The sequence below is a fragment of the Durio zibethinus genome, chromosome 14, assembly GCF_047325235.1.
Source record: "Durio zibethinus cultivar Kanyao isolate XHJ-2024 chromosome 14, ASM4732523v1, whole genome shotgun sequence".
Taxonomy (NCBI): Eukaryota; Viridiplantae; Streptophyta; class Magnoliopsida; order Malvales; family Malvaceae; genus Durio; species Durio zibethinus.
This window is the reverse complement of record NC_143175.1, coordinates 3,522,072-3,547,158: the sequence shown is the minus strand read 5'-3', so window position 1 is coordinate 3,547,158 and position 25,087 is coordinate 3,522,072. Positions and strand designations below refer to the sequence as shown.

Here is a 25,087-nt window from a genome sequence, read left to right as displayed (position 1 = left end):
TAAATTTAATATTTAAATTTAATTTGATATTAAAATATTATATTTATATTTAATTTATTTTTTATATATTTAAATTTATAATCGATTTAAAATTTATAAAATATTATTTTTTAAATATAAATATAAAAATAAATAAATAATAATAAATAATATATATAATATCAAATTAAAATGAGTTTACATAGAATTCAATTTTAACTTTTTGTTAAAAATGTCCAACTTTAAATCTAATTTAAAAAAAAAATTTAATCTTATAAAATTAATTAGATCGAATCAAATGAAATGAATTATCAACCCTACTATTTACTAATTGTTTATTTAAAGAAAATTTGTAGTTTCTTTCTTTTTCTCACAACAATCAACAAATCCTTTGACTAAACTAAGCATGTTGATTGACTAATTGATTTATTTATTTTCACGTCGATAGCATTTATAATCATCCTTTCTGCTTACCGTTTGTGCATTTATATTTTTATTTGCTTTTCTTTTTATTAACGAAACAAAGAAATGATGGTATTCTACAGAAGAAAGTGATGATTATTGATTTGCTTTTCTTTTTCCCGTTCTTTCAAGGCAAACTATAATCAAATGCTGGAAAATAACACTAACAGAGCAAAAGAGAGGCCCAACGATTTGACAAATACTCTTGAAAGCGTATGGATGAAGTTTAGGGCTTTTATTATTATATTAAAGTATTTTTTTGAGTTCGGACTTTGGACTCAAAAAAGAATAATTACCAACAACTTCTTAACAAAAAGAATAAAGAGAAATCACGATAAGTTGTAAAGCTTGAATTCCACTTCAAATCATTCTATTCTCCATATATATATATAGAAAAGTAATTAGTAATAATCATATAATTATTAACTTAATCCCTTATTTGTTTTAAATCTTAAGGTTTAAAAAGAAGAGAAAATAATTATTAAAATCTTGACATGATATCGAGAAAATAAAAAATTATAAATTTCAGTGAAATTTAAAATTATAAATAGTCCTTATAATTAATAATAAAAACAAGCACACTTTGTGTTTGGCAATTTCATCTTAATTTGTTTCATCCATGACATTGTCGTGAGCCGTGATTTTGGGAACTGACATTACGCGGCTATTGGCAAATATGATTTTCTTTTAAATTTTAAAAACAAAGTATATACAAAATATTCGGCTTTACAATTCTCTTCCCGTCATATTTCTGACCAACTTGAAACCCTCATGTTGAGACCAGCCACTCTTGAGAAAAACAGCTTCTTTTCCGGCCTCCTTAATGCAAAGACAGAACAGACAGGATAGACAAAATTTTGGGAAGAAGATCCCAAAAATAGGGAAAAAAGGGGTTAACAATATATTAAAAAATAAAGCTACCCCTAAAATTTGCCAAAATTGTGGTCCTGAATTAGATATGTACATTTTGTACAGAGGAGAAGCTGGCTTCAACCAGTTAGCTTGGATATGAACTGTGATCCCAGAACTCGACTGGTGGACCAGGACTAGGCATACTCTTTCAACCGTGACCAATTAAGTTCAGGTCTTTGCGCAGGTTGAGTTCAGCCATTAAGTTTTGCTACGAACTGGCTTAAATTATATTCCTCTGTGTACTGTGATTGATCCCAAAGCTCCTCCAATCCACCAAGGATGGCTTTTAACCCCTTCCCTCTACCCATTAATTTCGGGTCTCCATCTATACTGCTCTCTGAACGTTTCGAGGCAGTAGCTCCCTGCAAATCAAATTCGTTCATATCAGATACCTCATGAAAACTAAGGAAAGAGCTTGAAAATTCAGTAGATTCCATTGATTCAACATAAGAAAAACTTCAAGATCTAATTCCCATATGAGGCCACTGAGGCCAACTATAGTCAGACATGGCATGGAAGAAATAGGGAAACCAAAAATAACTTGCAAATGTATCATTATGCTATCAAATGTAAAAAGTCCTAAAAAAACCTTTTTAGATGTTTCTGCTGAGGCAAATAGATCAAGCAACTGATCAGTGTTCATGGTTCTCAAACTGGCATTCTCAGCATTGATAACAGCATTGGCAATTGATATTTTGAAACGTTGGAGGCTCATAACTTTCTCTTCCAGGGTGCCACGCATGATGAGACGATGGACATTCACAACTTTCCGTTGGCCTAATCTGTGTGCTCTGTCCATTGCCTGAAAGTGCACAAAAGATATACGTCATTAAAATCATTAGTGAAAGTCAAATATAAAAAAAGCACAGTTCCTTTCAATGAACACAGTAAGCTGCAAAGTTTAAGTAAAAGGTTAAAACAATTTAAGACAATACGCAGGAGAACATGCATCTGTTCATATTTCCTGAAAATTATAATGACAAAAGAATAAATAAACAATAAAAAAAGGCTATCATTAAAAGCATAAGCATAAGCAAAAGCAAACAATCATAAAGCCAGAATTCTCATCTTTGATTATCCTTGAAAGTACTCAGGCCATTTAATTAATGTTACAGTTTTGTGCATAAACCACCATTTTTCCAGGCCGGCATTACTGAGACCCAAAGATGGATGAATGTCAAGAAACCTAATGTTGATACTATATGACGGAATTTCACCTAAAAGTTACCAAGCTAAAGAAGATAAATTTGTAAAAAAATCATCATAGCACACTAGTGGAGGAAATTAGTTTCATTGGATCATCAACACCTGCATGGCAGATTCTGTACAAAGATATGTAAAAATTTCAGTTACCTGATGATCACGCATTGGATTCCAATCATGTTCCATAAAAATGAGGGTATCAGCAGATGTCAAGTTCAGACCAAGCCCACCAACTGTGAAACAGAGCCATTAAGTAAAACATCATAAAAAAAATTTGCTCAGCACAATAAAAGCATTACCATGTGTTGTAAGCAGCAAGGCATCAATGGTTGGGTCAGAATTGAAAGCTTTCACAATGTCAAAACGTTTTTCTGCTTCAACTGATCCATCCAATCGTAGATAAGTGACACTGTTTGATGCAAAATTTAAGAATTGATGAAATTTTCTAGAATTACCGCGAGATAATAGGAAGGCAAAATATGCTTCAAGACAGATGCAATAGCTCAGAGCATATACATCAAAACGAAGAAGAAAATCAAAATAAACCAAAAGATCGCAAGAGCTCAGAGCATATACATCAAAATGAAGAAGAAAATCAAAACAAACCAAAAGATCTTAACGTTGGTTTATTTCTATAGCACACTTTATAAACCTCTTACACAGGATAGTAAAATTTCACTTGCTGTCCCCAGTTGTCAATTTAAACATTTGCATCAGAAAGAACCATGATTTTCCAACTGGTTGTAAAGAACAAAGAAACAATGACTAAACAATTACACCACGAGAGTCCAACACTTGTTTGACCATTCAAGATCTGCCTAATTGAATTGATTTTAAATAGAGCATTCTTATAATGCAAAAAGTAAAAGGTACTAAATGTTAAATGATAAACATCAACCTGAAAATAGAAGGGGAAAAAATGGACAAGAAGGTTCTAAGGACGAAAGTTGGGATCTATAAGCACAAAAAAGAGCAAAAACTGGATAAACATCAATTGAGTACAATTTTAAAGCCAGCCAACCAAATAAAGGTTATATCATTAACCACCAATAAAATTATTATCCTCATATGGTATGTTAAAAAAGTATTGTTAGGAGTAAGGACACATCAAACAAATCAAAAGTAATAGGTCCAGGTAGTGGAAAAATTATACCATCCATTTATAACTAAATACTGGACACTTTGAAAGTGCAAGTCAAACAAAATGAAACGCCAAAAAAGATCCAACCTATAAAGCCTTATGTGTTTCATGAAAATTGGCCAAAATAAACTACTTTCATAAACATTTCTTCAGTTGTGCTAAATAAATAAGATAAAAGAACTTGAATTATTTCCCTACACAATCAATAATTCTAACATTCAGCTACAAAGAAGTGTTAGAAGACTCACTTCTTCATGTGGGTGTGAAACAAGTCCTTTTCAATGATATCCAGTAAGGCCTGCATGGAAAACCATCGTTGAAATGATAAATCTGGAAAGAAGCATACAAGCTCAACTTAGCAAGCAAAGAGCCAGAAAGATAGGTTGATCATTACTTTATGTTGAGCAAATATCAGAACCCTGTGCTGTCCAGCTGTGACAGCACCATCAGAAGCAGAAGTATCCACACCAATTCCACACTCTTCCAGAATCTCCTGAAGAGCAACTAATTTGGGAGAGTGGTGGAGTTTATGAAGTTCAGAAATGATATCTGAACTTGCAGGGAAGAACTCTGACAACTGCACTGTTAGTGACTCAGTAACCTTTTCACCAATGACAAGCAAGGGATGGCTACAGAGTTTTAGCAAGTATTGCAGCGCCTAAACATAACAAAAGGGAAACTTGCTCAGCCCATAGAAACTCCTTTGCACTGAGGAAAAAAAATAAAGAGGAATGCAAGGAAAAGAATCACTTCACCTGGAATACATGTGTAGATGCTTTTGGTGAAGTAATCTTCCCCCCTCCTGCAACCGCTGACTCATCAGTCTTTACCATGCTTGAAATTTCTTGTTTCACATGTGAACCAGAAAACTGTTCATAAAGTTTTAATTGGACAGGGCTAAGGTCACAGTATCTGTCCTGAATGATTTTCTCTGGCAGGTCCGACAAAACCTCATCCTTTGTTCGACGAAGTAGGAAGGGCATGACCTGCTTGTGCAGTGCTTCCATAGCTAGTGCCCCAGCTTCAGCATCCTTGGCAGAACATTTCGGATCTCTAGCAGCCAGCAATGGCTTCCCATAAGTGGCTTGGAACTGCCAAAACAACATCAAATCAACAGTGTTCAATACCAAGAAGACAATAACAGACAATATTTTTGTAACTAAAAGACCACAAATAATCAACTTGTTAAAAGCATAAACAGACAAGCAGAATTTTCCACATAACTCAGTGTTCAATCCGCCATGAAATATAAAATACAGCAAATCAGAATATTGGCTATAAGGTCACTTTGTATGAGACCAGGTAAACATCAACATCCATCACTATGTTTAACAAAGGTCTAGTTAAAAAAATTCTAAGTGCTGATATATTTTACCACTGAGCGAATATCAGTCATAGACTCTGGTAATTACCAACATTCACCGCTTTCATAACAACTAAGAGTTTGGCTTAGAAAATGTTTGATTTCCTCAGTAACCTAAGATTCTATGTAATATCAAGGGATTCACATATATGGTTTGCACATGCATCAAAAATAACCCCAGCCCCCAGGAAAACTCATGCCAGACTCTCAGCATTTTTTTGTTTCCCAAATAACCCAACAATAGCCTTTTGAGGAAGAAAACTGAATATACATAAACAATAGGCAGCATTTCTTTATGAGAACCCAAAACAAGAAATCAAAAAATAGATACCTGTCTCTCTGTTCCAAGAAATCCTGGCATTAGAAAGTCAAAAAGTGACCATAGATCCATGATGTTGTTCTGCACAAAAAAAAAAAAAAAAAACCTATTAAGAAACTTTCTCAAGAAAACTGGAAATTCCAACATATACAAGTAAATAGACTTTGAACTTACCTGGATCGGTGTTCCACTTAGTATTAAACGGTGCTGGGCTTTCAGCTGCTTTACTGACAATGTTATTTTAGATTTTGCATTTTTGATGATATGGCCTTCATCCAAAATACAGTAGTTCCAGAGAAATTGTCCAAGATAATCAGCATCCTTGCGCACCACATCATATGATGTTATGACTACATTATGCTTATCAAACTGTTCTCTCAAAGCAATGCGGTCCTGAGCAGAACCAACATATTGGAGCGTGGATATTAAAGAAGCATCAATGTATTTTTCTATTTCAAAAGCCCAGTGTCCAACAAGGGTTGATGGGCAAACAATTAAGGACGAATGAGGATCCCCGTTGTTATTTGAAGCACGACTCTCTGCTATGTCTGATGCCACAATTGCTGATGCTTGAAGTGTCTTCCCAAGCCCCATATCATCACACAAGATCCCATGAAGCTTAAAACGTTTTAAAAAGGCCAACCAGTTTATACCTTCTTGTTGATACCTGAAGGCACGCAAGCAATGGGAAGACTTTAGGGAAAAAAAAAAAAAAAACTCTAGGACTTACTACTGAAACCACCAAATCTGTTTCATGTTGCATTTGATTTGCAAACCAATATTCAGCGGACAGGACTAAAGCTTTAAGTCCTAGATTAACCAAGTTTAAGTTGCCTCCCTATAGGAAGAAAAATAATGCATCTCAGGTTATTGAACGCACATTGCCAAAAGGTGAATTGCCAGTTTAGAGAAGAAAACAAGTGAAGAGAAAAACAGATAACAAAATATCTGTAAGATCTGCATACACTCCAAATAATTGGCACATATAAAATACCAATCATGTCAATCCCAAACCCTAATCTACTTCTCTATTGAGAAAAAACCAAACATGGCCAAATATTGTTCACAATTCTTCCAAAGATAATTCATGTGAAATCACCAAAGAGAATTTTAGGTCTCCAAGAAGAAATCATCTATGAGGCTTGTTTTAGAGCTTCCCAACATAGATTTGACCTACATTACGTTTTCAAAAATGAAGGGAAAGGAGTAAATGACATGAGCTGGTATAAATTTTGGAGGCCCCAGTGCTTTAACTTAAGACAAACTTAACCTCGAGGTCACCATCAAAACGAAATTATAAACACGAATCATTGAAATGCAATTATTCCCCACAGCATGCAATAGTAGGCAAGTGCAGGAAAGAGTATCCTGAAGTGAATTTTCCTATTGAAATGTCAGAGGACATGTAGAAGCCAAAACAACACAGTACTAACAATAAAGAATTTTTACTCATCTAGGACGCTAAAGGAAAAAGAATACGGAAGAAAGTTATGTGGACAGACAAAAGTACCTTCTCAATGTCACTTTCAATTCAGTGAAGAGCTTGTAATCATCAATATGGGAATTATCAAGAAGCTGTTCCAAAAATTGTGCGTCTTCTGCATTTCTAGATAAACCTTCACTCAGTCCAACGGGTGGAGGCAGACCTCTTGTTAAAGGAAGAAGAGGTACCAGGGCAGCAAAACTGTGTGTCACACTCTGTCTGACAGAATGATCACAATCATTCATACACCTAAGAAGAGGGACAACTAACAAAGGCGCATATGGAACCAGCTCCACACCTAATCCCTGAACAAGCAAACTAATAAGCATGCCAGCACCTTGTCTTGCATGGACAGATGTCACATCCCCCAACATAGGAATGGCATTTTCAATCACAGCCTGCATTACATCTACAGTCATAGACTTGGCCATAGAAGTGATACACCTGGAAGCGGCCAATCTAACTGCCACATGGGAATGACTAACACATTTGAATATGAAAGGAAGAAGCATCAGCAGTTTGGGTTTTAGGGTTTCATCCAGCATTGGAGCAATAGAACGTACCACCTGCCAAAAATAAATCATAGATAAAAATCAAGACATAATTAAATAAAATAGCACAAGCGCATGAATTAACCACCACAAAATCAATATTCAAGTCAAGGACTAAAAGGTAACAAGGAGGAAAAATTAGTCCGTTTGGACTAGGACATAAAGCCAACATCAAAAGACTGCAGAAAAGAAGTATGGATAATGGGCACAAAAAAGAAGTATAGATGATGCCAGAAGTGTAAGAATCTCATTGTATAAGCAAAGTGACTAGGACTTGCAAAGGCATGGACAGGTTGTCCGCTTCCATGTCATACAGCATACTCCAGGCACCATCAGACTTCAATAAACAGGCAAACCAGAAACAAGTATCATTTTCCATGATTCTGTTCAACATTCTTGTATGGAAAGAATGATGTTTCCAAGTTCTTATTATGTTCAAGCTGTTTTTTTCCACAACTAACATAAGCCATTTAAAAAAGAAGTCAACGACACTAAAGCCACTAATTTCAGAGAATTTGAAGCCTAGAGCTCAGATTTAATCCTTCATCTCGTGATGCTATAAACCTAGGAAACTCATCTTACCATGAAACTAAACAAAGTAAAATAGTTGATTGTATTACATCTAGAGATCGATTGATTATGATCACATCTGCCGCCACCACTTAGGCTGCTCTAACCCAGATGTATTTCACAGGTTAAAAAACTTAATAACATTTTTTGTTAAAACTAAAGCTCCAACAGAATGCAAGAAAAATTTTAAGACCAATTTAGGTTTTGCCTCCAAAGGTGAAGGGGTAGACATATTAAATGACAAAAGAGAAATGAGCACCAGAATCCAAATCTTGTGTCTTAGAGTACTATCATAGAAGAAGGTTTAGCTTATGCACTTCAAGATTCAACATACTTTGAGCCAAGTATAACAACAACTTCCACCATAATGAGTTAACTAATTCTAGATGCCCAAGATTGCTATAAAATAGCAAGCTACAAAAACCCAATCAATCCGTTTATCAAATAATAGTGTACAGAATTTAATAATTGGTCCTGCAACCAGCTTGTAATGGTATTATCGTATGTCATATGTTGTGATTCCTAAAATAATGAAATTTTCATCACAACCAGATATTGTCACATTGGCCATGTGAGACTAAACATTTTGTAATACTCTTGGAAGGTTTACAATAATCATAATTCTAGTAGGCCATATTGATATTGCCAACCATCATATCATGGAGAAAATTCAGAAGAAGAAAATAAGAAAATCAAGGAAGACAACAACCTGGATATTATTAATCAAGACCTGAGGATCTTTAATAGATCCAACAGCTTGCACAATTTGCTGCTCATCTGCAGGACTGCCAGGTATAAGAACCTCAGTAATGCAATCCCACAATTTGGGAAGCTTCTCAAATAATGTAGGACCAAACTTCTCACCCACATGCCTCAATGCTAATTCCGACCCCCTTCTGCTGATAAAACCCTCCACTCTTGATTGATCTTCACCACCAGCTAGCTTGTGAACCCTTGGTTTATGTTTTCCTGTACTAGTCCCAAAGGAGAGGAAATCCTGGTCATCAAGAATCTCCATGCAACTCATAACTGCAGCTTGAGGAGTCTCTGAAGGATCCGTGCATGTCAAACTACAAATATTCTTGATTAACTTATCATTTGGGCTGGGCTTACGAGTAATGCAATGATAAATAAGCTCTGCAAGTGCCTCAGCCGCTTTCTGTTGCAGTATCTCCTCCTAAACAATGTATGAGAAATGAATCAGAACCAAATCAATTTGTGTTGTTGCCGCACAAAGAATTCATCTTGAAAACACTACCTGTTCTCTTTTAATTGAAGCCATTAAAGGCAAAATGATAGGATTGAGTCGTGCGGGAAGATCCGACATCCAGACAACGGCAGCAGCAACTAAGGAGGATACTGTAACATGCAAATTACTCTGCAGAAAAAAAATTTTGACAACTGTCAACAAATATCAATGAATAGAGTAGCATATCACACATGTAAAATAGAATCACAAACGAACCTGAACACATTTTAAGTAGCCTGAAGTTGTTATAAGACGTTGTTTCGCTGACTCCATATCATCAGTGTTCCTTCCCATTGATTCATTCCCAGCATTATCATTACACACTAACGGCACTTTTGAAGCAAAACTGATTGCATCATCCACAGTTATGCTTTCCACATTAATTTTCATATTTGACAATATATCCACAAACATGCCAGATGACTCAACAGCATGTAGAAACTGACTAGCTTCATTGCGCATTTTAGCAAATGTCCTAGACAGCTCAGCATAAGGTAGAACTGAATCTTTTGTAGGGAATGCGGGATCAGAACATGCTAGCAAATCCAACAACCATTTCCTAAGATGAGCTGGAAAAGCCTGCATAATTTCCTGGTTTACTGATGGCTCCCTGCTTTTGATCTCTTTGAACCAAGCAATAAGAACCATGGATGCTACCTGATAAAAGGAAAAACTAGTTGACAAAGGGAAAAAAAAAATCACAATCATGTTACCCGTTGAACATAACTAGTACATACCTGTCTTTGAACTCCTGACATGGAGGTAAGAGCATTCCACAGTGGATCAACTACACAGTGCAAAGAATTTGCCTGCAACTTGGATGCAAATATTCCCAATGCTGAAGCTGTAACGACTCTAGTATTAGTTACTGACATTTCTGCATCAGCACCAACAATTATCTTCACTAAGTTTGTAGAAGCATCTCCATTCCTTTCCTGAGCAACAGCTCCTCTCACAGAATCCAAGCCAACAGTTCCACAAGATTCATTCTCAAGCTTCACAGCTTTCATTTTAGCTGCTGCTCTATAGTGACTCTTTCGAGGAGGAGCAACTGGCCAAAACATTTTTGTAGTATCTAATGCCGAACCATAAGAAGTGGTTGCAAGTTCAATCCAAGAGGACATAAATGATGCTGCAGCAACTTCCAAATCCCCAACAGGGCACTAGAAGATCATTGCGAAAAAAAATGTTTTAGTAAAGACAGATGCAAAGCAAGTATAGAAAGCAAAACAAGGAGATAGGAATAGAAGGATAAGCCCCCCAGTAAATAGGATGTAAACAGAACGGCACCAGGAAAAGAAACACAATAGTCTACATCTAAAACACAGACATACTCAAGCAAGGAAAGCTAAAACAAAGGAAAAAAACTGAGGAAGAATAACTCCTAATAGTCAAATGTTAAGCCCATTAGTCAAACTGTGAACATTTTATATCAGCACTAAGAAATGAAAAGCAAGCACTTCCTCTAATTCCACAATCTCCACATAAGGAGGGTAGCACTCTCCATGTGATCTAACTCATAAGCATAACTCAGTACCCTTCTAAATTGCAAATATTTATTACTTTCCAATCAAAATCTAGTAACTCCAGATTATTAATAGCCTGATACGTTCAACAAAAAAAGGAACAAGTTTTATTCAAATTTTCTGATCTCAGCTGAGTATGATTGTGAGGGGAGAGGGGAAGAGGTGTGTTCAACTTCAAATCTTAAGATACCTGGATAAAGTTTGAGGTCTAACACAAAAATTAAGCAAAATTCAGAATTCCAACCCCAGAAAAAAATCAAAAATAAAACTGCCAAACAAACAATAATAAATCACACTCTTGCAGCCAGTTCCCAAGCTGAGAAACAAGGTACTCCTATATTGCCAAATGCAAACGACAAATCTAAGCCAACTTAAGTAGAATGCTAGCACTGATGGTTGTTTCAACAATAGAGTATAAATTCAACAACACTACAGCAACAGGACAAAAATTTCTGAAAATTAATGTCGATGTCGATTCCAAGTATGGAGAAAAAGCCCCCATAAGCTGTTCACAGCATGCCTGGAGTCTGAAGGATATAAAGATAGTTTACTTATGATGTCCTTTCTCTTCCGATCAGCATTGTCTATGATGTTCATATAATGTAAGTTCCATGACACTGGCATTGTCTAGGAAAATTTTCGCAGGATAAATAAATTCTGCCTGGGAAAAATACTAGAAAAGATCCAATCGAAAGTTTCTCTGAGCCTTGTGACTTTTAATTCCTTAATTCCAACCAAACTTAGCAATTAAGGGATCAAACATGCTTGATATCATGGTTTAAATTAGACAAGGCCCTTGTTTTGAAAATCCTAATCATGATATATAGGTGATTGCCGTGCCAGTCAATCCAGTTCTTTTTATCAAAAAATTTCATTAGCTGATTTAAGAAGTAACTTCTCTAGAAGCATGATGTAGAGGCGCTTTTCTAAACTTTTCCGAAGAATTATACATATTGTGAAAAAAGAATTACAGAAGGTATGACTCATCCTTTTAGTCTTTGCAACAAATTTAAAGTTCTCACATCCCTTTCTCATGTCCAAACAATGAAAATTCTTCTTCCTAGGATAGAACATTTCAATGTTCATCAAACCTTTTATAGACTGATAAAATACATTTACGAGAAATCGAAAAACCAACTATCCCTAGGAAAATGTTTTTACAATTAAGATGACATGTTTTCAGTTTATTGGATATTTTGTTCGTAATGATTCAGAAAATGCCCCAAGTATTTGACTGAGTTAAATATCTTTTCTGTTTGGTTGACTTTTACCACAGAAAGAAATCAGGAAAGAAAAAGCATAAGACATACAAACACTAAGTCGTACACAGTGAAATCTTCATCATTTTCCAAACAAAGTCTCATTGACAATGGAATTTATGATGGATCTCATCTCATCACAGAGTAACAAACAATATAAGCAAGGTCTTTTGATGTCTAAAACATAGGATTTATCTTCGATGATTGTAATTAATGCTTCACTTGCTTACAAATGCTAGCTATGATTCACCAAATCAAGCAAATTTCATAGCTTTTCTTTCATCTCTGCAGTACATCTATGAGACTAATTCTACCCCAACTCAGTCAAGTATCTATGTACCTACATTTTTCCAACAGCAGAAAAATATTGCATAATTTTGCATTTACTCAATTTCTCCACCACTAACCACATCCATTTCATACGTTTTCAATTTTAAAAAATGTATTCAATAATTTAGAAATAGGCATCGGAACCAATCCCTTATGAAAGGTAATAACAGGACTCTCTCCCATGGCTTGATTCATTGCTTTTGTGAATTTGAATTAGACGCTACATTTCCTTGTGCTCCCAGTTTCATACTTCTCTGTGAAACTCTAGCTAATATGTGTTAAAACAAGGCTAAAATAGAGCACCTTGGCACCCTAGACTCAGAAAAAAAATAAAAAAAAAAAGAGAATCAAGTTCACCTAAGCAAGGGTAAAAGAGATGGTGTAAAATTTCTTAGTGTTTAGGTGAAACAAAAAAGTTTAACCTTTTTGAATCAAAAGCACCAAAAAGAAAACCTTTTGACCTTCTTTTAACACCTTTTAATGGAAGTTCCTTATAGAGAGCTAAATTGAGCCACATTAAAACAAAAGGGCATCATATGGCCAAACTATGGGGACTTTTATCTGCAGTTGACCCTTTCAATAATCCAAAAGAAATACAGTGCACAGCAATGCAATAATGACCACATGATACAGCAAAAACTAAAGATTCATACAAGATCTTGCTAAATCTAAGTCTTCTGGTTCATAATTTTAAAGTTAATACAATTTGGATGAAAGACTGAAATTGCAGAATCAGCTTACGTTCAAGAGATCAAAAACAAGGACATCTACCATACTATAACCATTGAAACTGGCCATAACTTATTCTCATTTTAGTATGATTGTTCAATTATTAAAGGGATAAGAACTGAGTAAATAAAAAGAAAGCATGAAATAGCAACTTCTGATAAATTCATGTGAGATACCTGCACAAGCAACCTCCAAACCATCTCAGAACACTGCAGAATTTCGACATTCGATTCTAGGAGCAGGTTCTGGAATACAATCCTCAGGGTATCATCCAGAATAAAAGATGGCCAGAAAGAACTACCAGATGGCTCAGAAATGCTCCTTTTATAACCAGCTTCAAGAAGCCTCTCCTGCAAAATGAAAATTACAAATGAATAATCCCTCAAAGAGTCTTTTCTAATATTCTATTAAATGTATGAAAAGAATCTTGCAAGCAAATAAGCATCCTTCAATTGGAGACATACTCATGAGTCATGCCCAAAATAGATATCCTGACAACCAAAATATGCAGCCAGTTTGCCAAAAAAAACTAATAACAATTTTTGACAAAATATATAAGTGACCAATACTTATACACAAAAAATAAAACATTGTATAAGCAGTTTACCAAAGTACGGATAGCTGAATGTCGAACTGATGTAATACCATGCCTCATAAAGGGCCATAATCGGGGTGCTAACATAGACAACATATAAGGATTTTCCTGCAAATCTTTCCCTTCTCCAACCTCATCAACATGAACTACTTCATTTAGATCAAAATTTTGCTTTTCTTTTGCTGCCGATGTCCCAAATGTCTTGGGCATCATATCCTCTTGGGAGTAGATTTCTGCCAGCAGGTTCATAACACTGCAAATAACAATATTAATGATGTGGATTAAACAGGGTCCCACATTCTCCACAATCTCTCCCGCGTAGCTTTACACATTTTAGGTCAAAGTCTGAATTTGGTCCCTCTATCAATAATGCGGTTTTGGTCCATGTAATCTACTTTAAAGAATTTAGCCCCTTACTTTTATAAGAAATCAATTTAAGGACAGTTGACAACAGTGTTTAACTTTTTTAATTAAATTCAATTGCCTTACTTGTTTTATGATGTAAAATGCTAACCTGAATTTTTTTTACCACATGGCACATTTTAGTACAAAAAAGAACAAAAAAGAACCTCACTTTTAATAAATAAAAAAAAAAAACTAGAATTTGTTTTTTTAGAATTTAAAAAATATATTATTATTTAATAAAAAATAAAACATGGTATTTTTTATACTGATATGTTTCACATAGCCAAAACACTAATCTACCTCAACATGCCAGGTAATCTCTAAAACTCCATGTCATCCAAATTAAACATAAAATGTGAATATTGTTATCAATTGTCCTTAAATCTACTTTTAACAAAAGAACAAGGACTAAATTCATAAAATTGGAGTAAGAGGACTAAAAGAGCAAAAATTGAGATGGTAGAAGAACCAAATTCAGACTTTAACCCACATTTTACTATTTAAGTTGCCAACAGCAAAAGGACTTTGAGTGCTGAAGATTTTAGAAAGATTGTAAATGCTAGTTGCTAGACATCCTTGGAATACACCTATAAATTCATAGATTTATAAATTAATACACCATTCAGCATGCCATTTGCAGTGACTATCAAGAGGTTCTTCTGCTTTTTATTATTTTTTATCATTCTCTTTCTTGACCCTGCATAATACTATCTTATGACAAACAGTTGGTAGAAGTATAGAGGTTTGGAAATTTGTTCAGAAAATTTTAAAGGGAATGCTTCTTTAGTTGCAAATTTTGTAAAACATAAAGTCAGTAGTCAAACAATTAGGATACTCTTTCAGTGTGTAGATAAGTCATATCAGCCAAAATCATATCGCTTGTTAACTGACATGCTCACATGCAGTCTTTAGTCAAGATATTATATTTTCAGTTTAGAAAATCCTAATTCTTTTTTCTTATAGCAAAAATAATTGCAGATGTTTCCTAATGACAAAAACCATTCATATTTTACAAGCCCTCAACAAGTTCAATACAAAATATCTACAGCACCAACAATCAGAAAAAAGTGCATCCCTGTTGCCAAGTAATCCATAGCAAAGATGCCTTTCAAGGATCACAGTCACAAATGTCAGCACATGCAATACATTCACTATAAACATATTCCATATACGAGCATTGCATGCTAAGAATAACAAGTTACAAAGTACTAAAAAATTTTGCAATATGTCATTTCTAACTTGTAACAAAATTGTCATTGTGAAGGGCAAAATTAGGAAAGCATAGAGGATTAGTGCAACGACTTGGAAAATGTCAACATTAGGTCCTTTTTCGTCCACATTAAAAAAGAATTAGCTGCAATTTTTCCCTAACAAATGACTCCACCAACTTTTGACTCATAATTAAAATTTCAGCTAAGGAAGTTCACTTTGTTACAATTCAAAATGCTTAAATCTACTGACTACTGATTACATGAGAGAACTAAACAACTTATTAGCCTGGGATTTTCAAAACATGAAACTCTATATGAAAACACAGAATATTTAAGAGTCATAATTTAAACAAAAACAGAGCAAAAGAAATCCAAACAATGGGTACAATACAAGGAAATGTAAATAGATTACCTGCTAGTGGATGGACTAAGGTCGTCCAAATCAAGTAGTATATCCCAAAGCAGCATAATAATTGAATGCAGTGATTGACCTTTTAAAGCAACAATAGCAGATGCAGCAGGTATCAGAGCATCTGCAGCCACAGCTCGCACATCATCATCAGGGTCCTCCAATCCAGCCTTGCAAGCAGGAAGAACATGGCCGAGCAAATCTTGCAGCATCTCCTAGTATGCAGAAGAGAATTGTTATAGCATGGTTAATGAAGAGTCAAACAGAAAAAAAGAAAATCCAACTTCAAAATATGTCTCTCACACATTGCATTTATGCACAGGCATACCAAGAGAGAGAGTGCAGGTGGATGGGGTACAAAATAATAGAAAATCCTGAACTAAAAATAGTCTAAAATGAAACTGTCATAAGTCATGACCAGTGAACTACACCCTACACAAAATTGAAAAGTGGTAAATATGAAGTGCCAATAACAATTTCATCAATATTTCTGCCCAATCCCCACGACGATAGAAATGTGACAAGATTTTGTTACATCATCTGCAAGACATAGATAATTTAAGATTTTGCAATTTCATTTATTAACAGATCAGAAAGCACAGCTTCCAAAGGCTAATTATGACAGAAGAATAGTTATGAGCCTTTCATTTATTAAAAGATTAGACAATAATGCCTCCAAAGGCTAATTATGCAGTTATGAGCCAGAAAATCTAAATTTTCATACTTAGAAAGGGCACAAAAGGTACTGAAGGCCACAAAATCTTACCTGTCGAATAGCAACCAAATACTTGATACCCAAAAGGCTTCCATGACGAATTTCCCATTCTGGCCTACGCTGAACAAAGAAGGAAGACAGCAAAGACCACCATAACAACAGTAAGACTGGAGCACCAACTAGCCTTCATTGTAATTGAGGATTATGAGCATGAGCTTATAAGGTATTTACCTGCATTTGCAGCATGACATTCAATGTTTCATGAACTAATGAAGGGTGCATGTACTTAAAAGTAGCACCTAATGCTTGGGCACAAGTTTCCCGTACTGGAGCAACAACCTGATCAGATACGTAGTCTCCAAAACTGCAAATTAGAGATACAAAAAAACAATTAATATAACCTATTTCTCATCCACTAATACTAAAAAAAAGTATTCAAAAATAGCAATTTATCATCAAATAAATCCAATTAGTAGTTTCCACAATATAAGTAGCACCAAAGAGGAAACATGGCATACCGGTCTAGTGATAGCACACACAAGAAACGAATTGCACAATCCTGAAGAAATGCACAATTCTTAAGCCAAGAATGCCTGGCTAGCTTAACTAAGTTAATAAGCTCGCAATTTTCAGGGAGATCTATTAGTACATTTGAATTTGCAAATGCACCCTTATCTTCATGGTAACTCTTTGGCTCTTCCATTTCAACAGCTTCTTTACACTGGAACATCAGATCATCATGATAAAATTCAGTCTCTATCTTCATAGAACTAATATCATGTTGACCATTAAACTGCCCTGAGGGCAAGGTCCACGCAGAGTCCTTAATCTTCACAGCAACATCAAAGCCACCATGCTGGACAGCAGAGATCATTTTGTCCATCACTGGAAATGATACATCTTCAAGCTTTGGCCTCTTCAGATTTGGCTCTGGTTCATCTGGTGAAACTTGCATATTCAAATCAATTTCTCTCTGTGTCTTCATTTTACTTGAATAATCTATGTCTTTTACTTCAAGAAACACTGCATCATCTGAGTTCAAGTCAGGTAAATATACCCCGGCAGAAGCACCATGAAGCGTTAAAATTTCTCTCAAAGCCATAACACTACCATGTCGAATCTCCCACACTGATAACACATGGTCAAAGGAAACGATCATCAGATCAGAAAAGGGAAACAAAAAATGAATGATATAACTCTTTAAGTTTATACAAAAGCTTACCAGGATCAAACATATCAAGAATGATTTCTTCAACAAAACTACGGAAAGGCCACCGGCCATCTACATCATGATCAGAGCTGTCTTCATCAACAACAGCACCAAACTGCACAGAAAGTCTACATTATTTGCTAGACCTGATGGTTAAAATGGAAGAAATAAAATAGAGGAAGAAAATAATTCATATCTTGGAAAAGAAAACAACCACAAAAGTACCTCCTGAATCCTATTTGTAACCTCACAAACTAAATTTGCCAGCCCTTTAACAGGGAAATTCCATTTTTACCCAAAACAATGATGGTTTGAACCATGAACTATCCAATAGTTTTCCAGTTTTAACTGAGATAGTTAAGCCTTTTTGTCTTCATAAACATTTTATCTTGGTCGCTACAAAAGGATACAGCATTTTTGCGCCAAACCACCCGTTACATTTGTCCAAAATATCAATATATTCAACAATTCATCAACTCCATTGATAAAAGAATACCATTTTGACTTGATTCAAAACAGTGAAACACTCAACACTTTTACCATACACGAATTTCCAAGACATTCTTATGAATTTTAGACATGTTATTTGCACAGAGTAAGTTTTATGAGTTAAATACATCACCAAAGGAAGAACAAATTATTTAGCACAGTTTATGTAAAGCTCATAAAAGGCTAAAGACTCTGCAAAAAGGAAAAAAAAAAAAAAGGCAAATGCACAAGATAAAGATGCACACAGAAGTTGAAGAACAATGAGATAAAAAATGGATGAGTATTAATGCTGATGAGATCAGAGAGAGGGTCAAGAATTTGAGTTTTTCAGTGAAAGATCATTCTCATTGCAGGGCCAAGCTTCAAAACTTTCAAATTCATTTTAAAAGCAGTTAAAAGTTAAAACTATTAATTTAAGTGGATGGTTTATTAGTTCTATAACTTTTGATTAAGTAAAAAAATGTAAAATTGCAATATCTGTTCATAGAATCTTTACTTACAATTATTAGGTTGTCTTCTTTAGGTCACTATGAGAAATTTATATTTTCATAAAAAGCTAAAATCCTAACTGCAGTAGCAAAAAGCATGAGTCTAACAGGTTATGCAAATTCAGTTCATTTATTTTATTCATTTACTTTGAATTCTCAAGAATTTGGTGAAAGAATATAGATACATAGTGATGCCTAAATTTATAAAAAAAAAAAAAAAAAAAAAAACCACACACACACACACACACACACTAGGTCCAGAAACTGAATGTGAATGGAATCAAATAGAACTAAATTGCAAATCTTGTAACAGATGCTGTAACCAAAACAAGGATAAGACTTTCATATTATTTATTAAATAAAAAAGATGTAGCACCCAATTGATATGAAGTTTTGCATTCAACATACATAAATAAAACATTAGACCTAACAGCTAGGTATTCTAAGACCAAAATCATGAACTTATACGTTAATTAGCAAGTGAGACATTCTAGTACCTTACTCGAATCTAATGGATCAGGACATGTTCCCCTTGGAGTTGATACATTGTGAGCTAGTGATACCTCTGTATCTCCGTCATCAGACAAGCCCTTTGCTTGATCTTTCGAATTTATTTTAGCTTTTCTCTTTAACATATTCAACTCTCTTGCACTTGGCCTTCTTTTAGACATAACATTAGGTACCATATGTGAAACCAATTGCTGGATATTATGTACAGATGGCGACTTGTAAAATCCATTATCTAACCCATTTCCATTGTTGTGTAATTTGTGAACTATAAGGTCCTCATCTCTAATCATATCACTGACATCCATGAACTGCTCATACATATCCAAACCTGCCCACGATAACCAAGTCCGGTGTAAGAAAACCATGTGCAAGGAAAGTATAACATATCAAACTCAGTAGCCTCTTGTGAACTCATTAAGGGAGACAACTGAAGGTAAAGAAATCATACATGCAAACCAAATTGACAAATTATGAAGTAAAATTTAACTCATAACAAAGGGTAAACACATGCAAATTACAAAAAAAAGGAAGAAACTAAACAAATAAAAATGCATGTAAATTATTGAATTCTACAGCAGAGAGTCCCACTCTTTACACCGCCAACCTTCCTTAATCATTTAATTTGCTGGAATGGGAATATAATTACAGCAAAGGCTCAGTTTATGTTCATATGAGTTGAAATTCCAAATTGTTTTAGACATAAAATGCTTATTTACCTCTTGATTGTTTGCCATGTGGAAAAATTATTGAATTGAAGCCATTCTTACAACCTGATGGCAACCTTACTGGAAAAATGACCTCCCTCCCCCTTCTCACTTTGACTTATGTTAGCATCAGAATATAAAAGAGTATCAGGACCCACCCACAAATTTCGGCTAAAATGTTAATATCATTTTTAAAAATTTTAAAAGGTGAAGCTCTTCACAAATATTAAGGGGAAAAAAAGTTAAAACTACAAAACCACAAGACAACCAAGTTTTCAATGACAAAATTGAACAAAATTGAATTTTCTATCTGATTAGTTTTAGGACAGAAAACAACATTAATTTGTTTTACGTTCAAACAAAGGAAGCTAACCTGATAACTGGAACCTACAATGTATCAAAGGTCCTTAGTCTCTAGTTAATATTAAGCAGTTTTGGTAACTTCAGACCAAGGAACAAATGAAACAGCTTCACCTAAACGGAACCTAATTGACAACTTCCCATGTTAAAGAACCCATTTCACACTTTCCAAGTTCTGAATGTAACATAATTGCGACTTACTGCTTAGATTACAGAAAAGCCTAGATTAACTGCCCATATGTGTTTATATATATATATATATATATATAAAGAGAGAGAGAGAGAGAGGTATATGCATGATACGTCCTCCCAATCTACTCCATCCAATGTACTTTTGCCAAGCAAGCTAATAGACATGTGTATATGTCATACCCAACACCATACCACTAAAGAACTATCAGCCAAGAGATTTTTAACTCAAAACCAGATTTCTTTAGGTTTGAAATATATATTTATGGAATCTATGAAACAACAGATAAACAACATCAAGTTATAATAACACCTCTTCTACCTTCCCTCCTTGATATAAATGCTCAAATAAAATCCAATCTCCCTCCGCTCCATCCCCACCGCCAGAATTAAAAAAAAAAAAAAAAAAGAAAAGCCAACCCCACCTCAACAGGACATAAAAAGGAAAAAAAATTATAAATCCACTAGATCTTCATAAAACCTTCACCAATGAATAGATCATAGAGACAACAAAATATCAATCGTCTCAATCTAAAAGACTTGCCAGAAATTTTGAACTCCTAAAAACATTGCAAACTTTTACCCTGACAATGAAATTATCTCAAATAAAAACTTCTTTCCCCTTTTTTTTGATAAAATATACAGAATTCTTTCTAGTACCATATAGTAACAACAAACCAAATGTCAAACACGATAAATATCTGAAAGTATCATCAACTCCTAATAAACTCATAAAAGAAAAAAAAGTACCAACCTAAGCGTCGTTTTAGATTCTGTTTCTGGCGAGCCAATCTCTCTTTAGGATTCTTTGAGTTATCATTTGCAATATCATACTCCTGCATTGGAAAAGGAATCAAACGTTTTCATTAGCACAGAAAATGCTATAAATTGAAATTAATACACAAAACGACCAATGTTGCGACAAATTAAAAAAAAAATTATTAGAGGGAGGCATACATTATAAATCAAAGAGAAAACTAGTAGTGCCAGAGAGGAGGAACAGGGGGATGCGGAGAACTATAGAAATCACCGTTAGTATCTAGTGCCCATAAGTAAGCTTCTAGAGAACAGAAGTGATGGCTCTAACTTAGAGCTTTAAAAATAATGCATTGAGAAGGTTATCAGAGGCAGATTTAATAAAATTTTTGAATAAATAAAATCATCATCAGTTATTTCAAATAATTTTCATCTAAAAGCATTTTTCAAATAGTCATATTCCAGCAAAACCTTTTAGTCCAGCTTCAATCAACCAAACAAGCTACTAACACTGACTTGCAAACCTAAACAATTATTTCAACAAGATTCAGATAAATGTCAAGATAACATATGACTATTAAAATGATGCTAGTTGTCATAATCAGAATAACTACCATTCAAAATATACTTTAAAAAGAGGAAACAATGTGAAGAAAGGCAATCACAATTCTCTTTAATTCTTTTTAGCTCTATTGTTATTATTATTATTATTATTATTATTATTATTATCATTATCATTATCATTATTAGATAACCCAGAAAACCGTCTGAATAGATGCCATATTATTACATAACTTAAGTTTACACACTTCTCTCTATTCAACAAAAACATCCACAGGAAAACTGATAAGAAAGGATGGGAAAAGGTTCTTGATCTTGTTTACAAAAAGCAAAGGCATTTTACAACTCCAGAGATCGAAAAACAAAAATAAATAAAACAAATATGAAAAGCTACTTTACAAGAAATTGAAAGAAAGAGAGAAAGAAAGAAACCAATGTCAAATAAAGGAAATCAGAAATGTGACATCAGCCAGAACAAAGACAGAAGATTCTAACCCTTGACCATTTATCGCTAGAAATAACAACAAATGGAAAGAAAGGTGCTGTACATTTACTGAGAAATTAACAAAAGGAATTAAATAGAAAATTTTCAGTATAACATGTGGAATTTTTTTCAAGGTTATTAAAATCCTAATAAAGAATACTACATGATATTTAGACTAAATCCTTTGGCTTCAACATAAAATGGAGATCATTTACCTGTCCACCTGAGGCCAACAAAGCCCCAAACTCCAACACCTTGTTGATGTCAAAGCTGTTAAAAACAATTTATTCAAAGAAACATATGTCAGTAAAGAAGACAACTAGATATTGTTTGGAGAATCGCATAATTAGAAAGATGGAACTGAAATTAATGACAAGCATAATATTTTTCCATCCGAGGAAAATTTTGGTACAATAGAAAATGGTAAAAAGAAATCTCATAAACAACCTTCTAAATGAAACACCTGCCACAATTTTAGAATGTAAGTCAGGTGATGCCACCACATCTTCAACACTAGCAGATATCCCAGCCTCAGTCATCTTTGCTCCAACAGAAGACAATAAATCAGCCAGAGAAGTGTGCTTAACATTTTGAGCAATGGCTCCTATGGCATGAGCAGCAGCAACCCTTGTGTCCCAATTTTTACTACGAAGATACTGAGAAAGCTAATTGCACAAAAACAATATAGTTTAGGTAGATGATTAAGTACAAAACATAACAATAACATGCAACTGACAAGTCCACCCCAGAAGGATAGTCCATGGTAAAAAGATGTCATAACAACAACACAAAAAAAAAAAAGGTAGAAATACATAATTAGAAAATGTAAATTTCACACTAGAATTAAATAAAATAACCCTAACTAGTGCTTAGCTCAATCCCTATACTAAGTAGCAAAACGCAGAAAACTTGAGAACAGCTCAAAAGTTAACTCAACTGTTCTGCATTTTGATTACAAACGTCCAAGAAAAATACCTTTCAAGCTAAAATTTAATGAAGAATCTTCAATTACAGCCTCAATGATTTTTCTAGGTTGAAAAAAGAATAATTTAATAGAATCTTGCAATGCAACAATTTAAAATGTCTAATTTCTAAAAATTTACAGTTTAAAAAGAGCAATTAGTGAAGCGGCCCAGCGTGCAGGGGAAAATGGAACAAAACATAGAGACAGCAAGAGAGGTCTAAAATCTGTGGCATTCAAAAATAGTATTCTTATTTATTTTCCTTAAAACAACAAGAACATCCAAGCATTTTGATAAAATGGGTCGAATTCCACCTTTAAGCCCTATAACAGAACCATATTAGAAGTAAGAATGTTGACAGCTTAGGAAAGAAGAACATTTAGGATAAACTTCTCACAATCCTAATTCAGCAAGGTTAAACACAGACTTCGAAATGTTAGCTGCCACCTAAAGTCTTTTAAGTCATAAATACCACAAGCACAAAAACCACAGAAACCGGCAAGTCCAGTGGCCTACTAAACCGACTTCAGCTTATTTAGGTATTTTGCTAAACAACTAAACTCAATTGCATGGAAAACAGCAATTCCAATTTTGTCAACAATCGCATTATTCCAAAAATAATAATAATAAATGTCAAAATTCAATCTTGGCAACGTAATATACAAGGTATAGCGTCTTTGCTTCCTCCAAATAATCTTAAAAAAATACAACAACTGCATTAAATCCAAAAAATCAGAGAAATGTAGCTTTTTTTTCTTCCTCAAAATGACATAAATTCCAAAAAGCTCCAAATTGACCAATAAAAAAACACTTATTACACTAAAATAATTGCTAAGAGTGCATAAAAATTAAAAGAAATTAAAAATCACAAATTTGAAATCAGTACCTTCTTGAGAAGAGAATTCAAGTCCTGCGGATGCGATTTGGCAATATCCCCAATCTGTCTTGCCGCAGTGAATCTCGTCGCTTGCGTTGAACCAGCTTTTTTAAACAAAATCAGTCAAAGAAACAAAAGGAAAATGCTTATTGAATTTCGCAAAATTTCAATCAGATCCAAATTAAAAAGAAATAATTCAAAATATAAAAAAAGGATACTGTCCAACAAAGTGAGTAAACGATTGAGTCGCGAAGATTGTTGCTGAGCCATATAGCTGAGACGGCGTCGGATTACAATTCTCCACTAATTCTTTGGCATCGTCTTCGATCATTCAATTTGAAATATCGAAAATTTTTCGCTTCTCGAAGAAAAACAAGAAAGCTTGGTAAAAAAAAAAAAAAAGAAAAATGAGAAAGAAGGGAAGTGTTGGATTCGACGTCGTTTTTCTCAGTGGAATCTGCTTGGCTTTCGTTTTCGGGCACTCCTTTGTTTTATTATATATAAGAGAATGGAAATAGAAGGTAAAGAGGGATAGATGTGTAAAATTAGGGTTACCAGCGAAACGGCGGTGACGTTTTGGTGATTTTAAGGAAGAAGATGACGATGCATTTTTTTTTTTTTTTATAAATATATGTCGCAAATTTAATCGTAAAAATGAATATATTGTTTTCAAATTATTATTTTTATTTTATGTATTTTTTAAATTATTACTCATTTTTATATATTTTTTATTTTTGTTGTTAATAAACCATAAAAAAATCTTGCCCTTTTGTCTCTCGAATATTGATTTTTTTTTTGGTCAAATTAAAATTTAATATTTATATTTTATTTGCTTCCTTAAAAAATTGGTTTGTGCAAATAATTTTGACGATAGCGGGTCAGGGCCGCTCGTTTAGTTGGGCCAACCGCCAACCAGATTGTTATAAAGGAGCCGGAGCGGATGATTAATATTGGAGCCCATTCCGGCCCCCACAGCTTGGCTCCGCATTGGTCTAGGCTTGGACAAAAACTTTGAGTTCAAATTTGGTTCACATAATTTCAAATTATTTTAATATTTTATCAACAAATTATATATAATTAAAATAA

The 25,087-nt window shown here is 34.1% G+C and overlaps 1 protein-coding gene across 4 annotated transcripts; it reads right to left on the bottom strand.

The window, feature by feature from the left end:
* Nucleotides 1-1,108: 1,108 nt before the first annotated feature.
* On the bottom strand, nt 1,109-24,649 carry LOC111293916 (TATA-binding protein-associated factor BTAF1-like). 4 transcript variants are annotated; one of them, XM_022886970.2, is made up of 27 exons: nt 24,220-24,649; nt 24,011-24,105; nt 22,610-22,827; nt 22,378-22,432; nt 21,116-21,197; nt 19,096-19,436; nt 17,634-17,736; nt 16,930-17,539; nt 16,643-16,775; nt 16,463-16,531; nt 15,700-15,911; nt 13,684-13,924; nt 13,253-13,426; nt 9,970-10,395; nt 9,449-9,889; nt 9,242-9,361; nt 8,693-9,160; nt 6,890-7,428; nt 5,554-6,046; nt 5,392-5,460; nt 4,453-4,788; nt 4,092-4,355; nt 3,946-3,995; nt 2,856-2,965; nt 2,707-2,789; nt 1,943-2,155; nt 1,109-1,715 (listed from the first exon to the last, which is right to left on the bottom strand). In XM_022886970.2, exons 1-27 carry the CDS (start codon nt 24,269-24,271, stop codon nt 1,545-1,547), a joined length of 6,168 nt encoding a protein of 2,055 aa, XP_022742705.2. In that variant the 5' UTR covers nt 24,272-24,649; the 3' UTR covers nt 1,109-1,544. The 4 variants fall into 4 exon arrangements, with proteins under 4 accessions (XP_022742705.2, XP_089599314.1, XP_089599315.1 ...); XM_089743188.1 differs by having other exon boundaries at nt 22,610-22,818; nt 24,220-24,413; XM_089743189.1 differs by lacking the exon at nt 19,096-19,436 and having other exon boundaries at nt 24,220-24,632.
* Between the last annotated feature and the right edge of the window lie 438 nt (nt 24,650-25,087).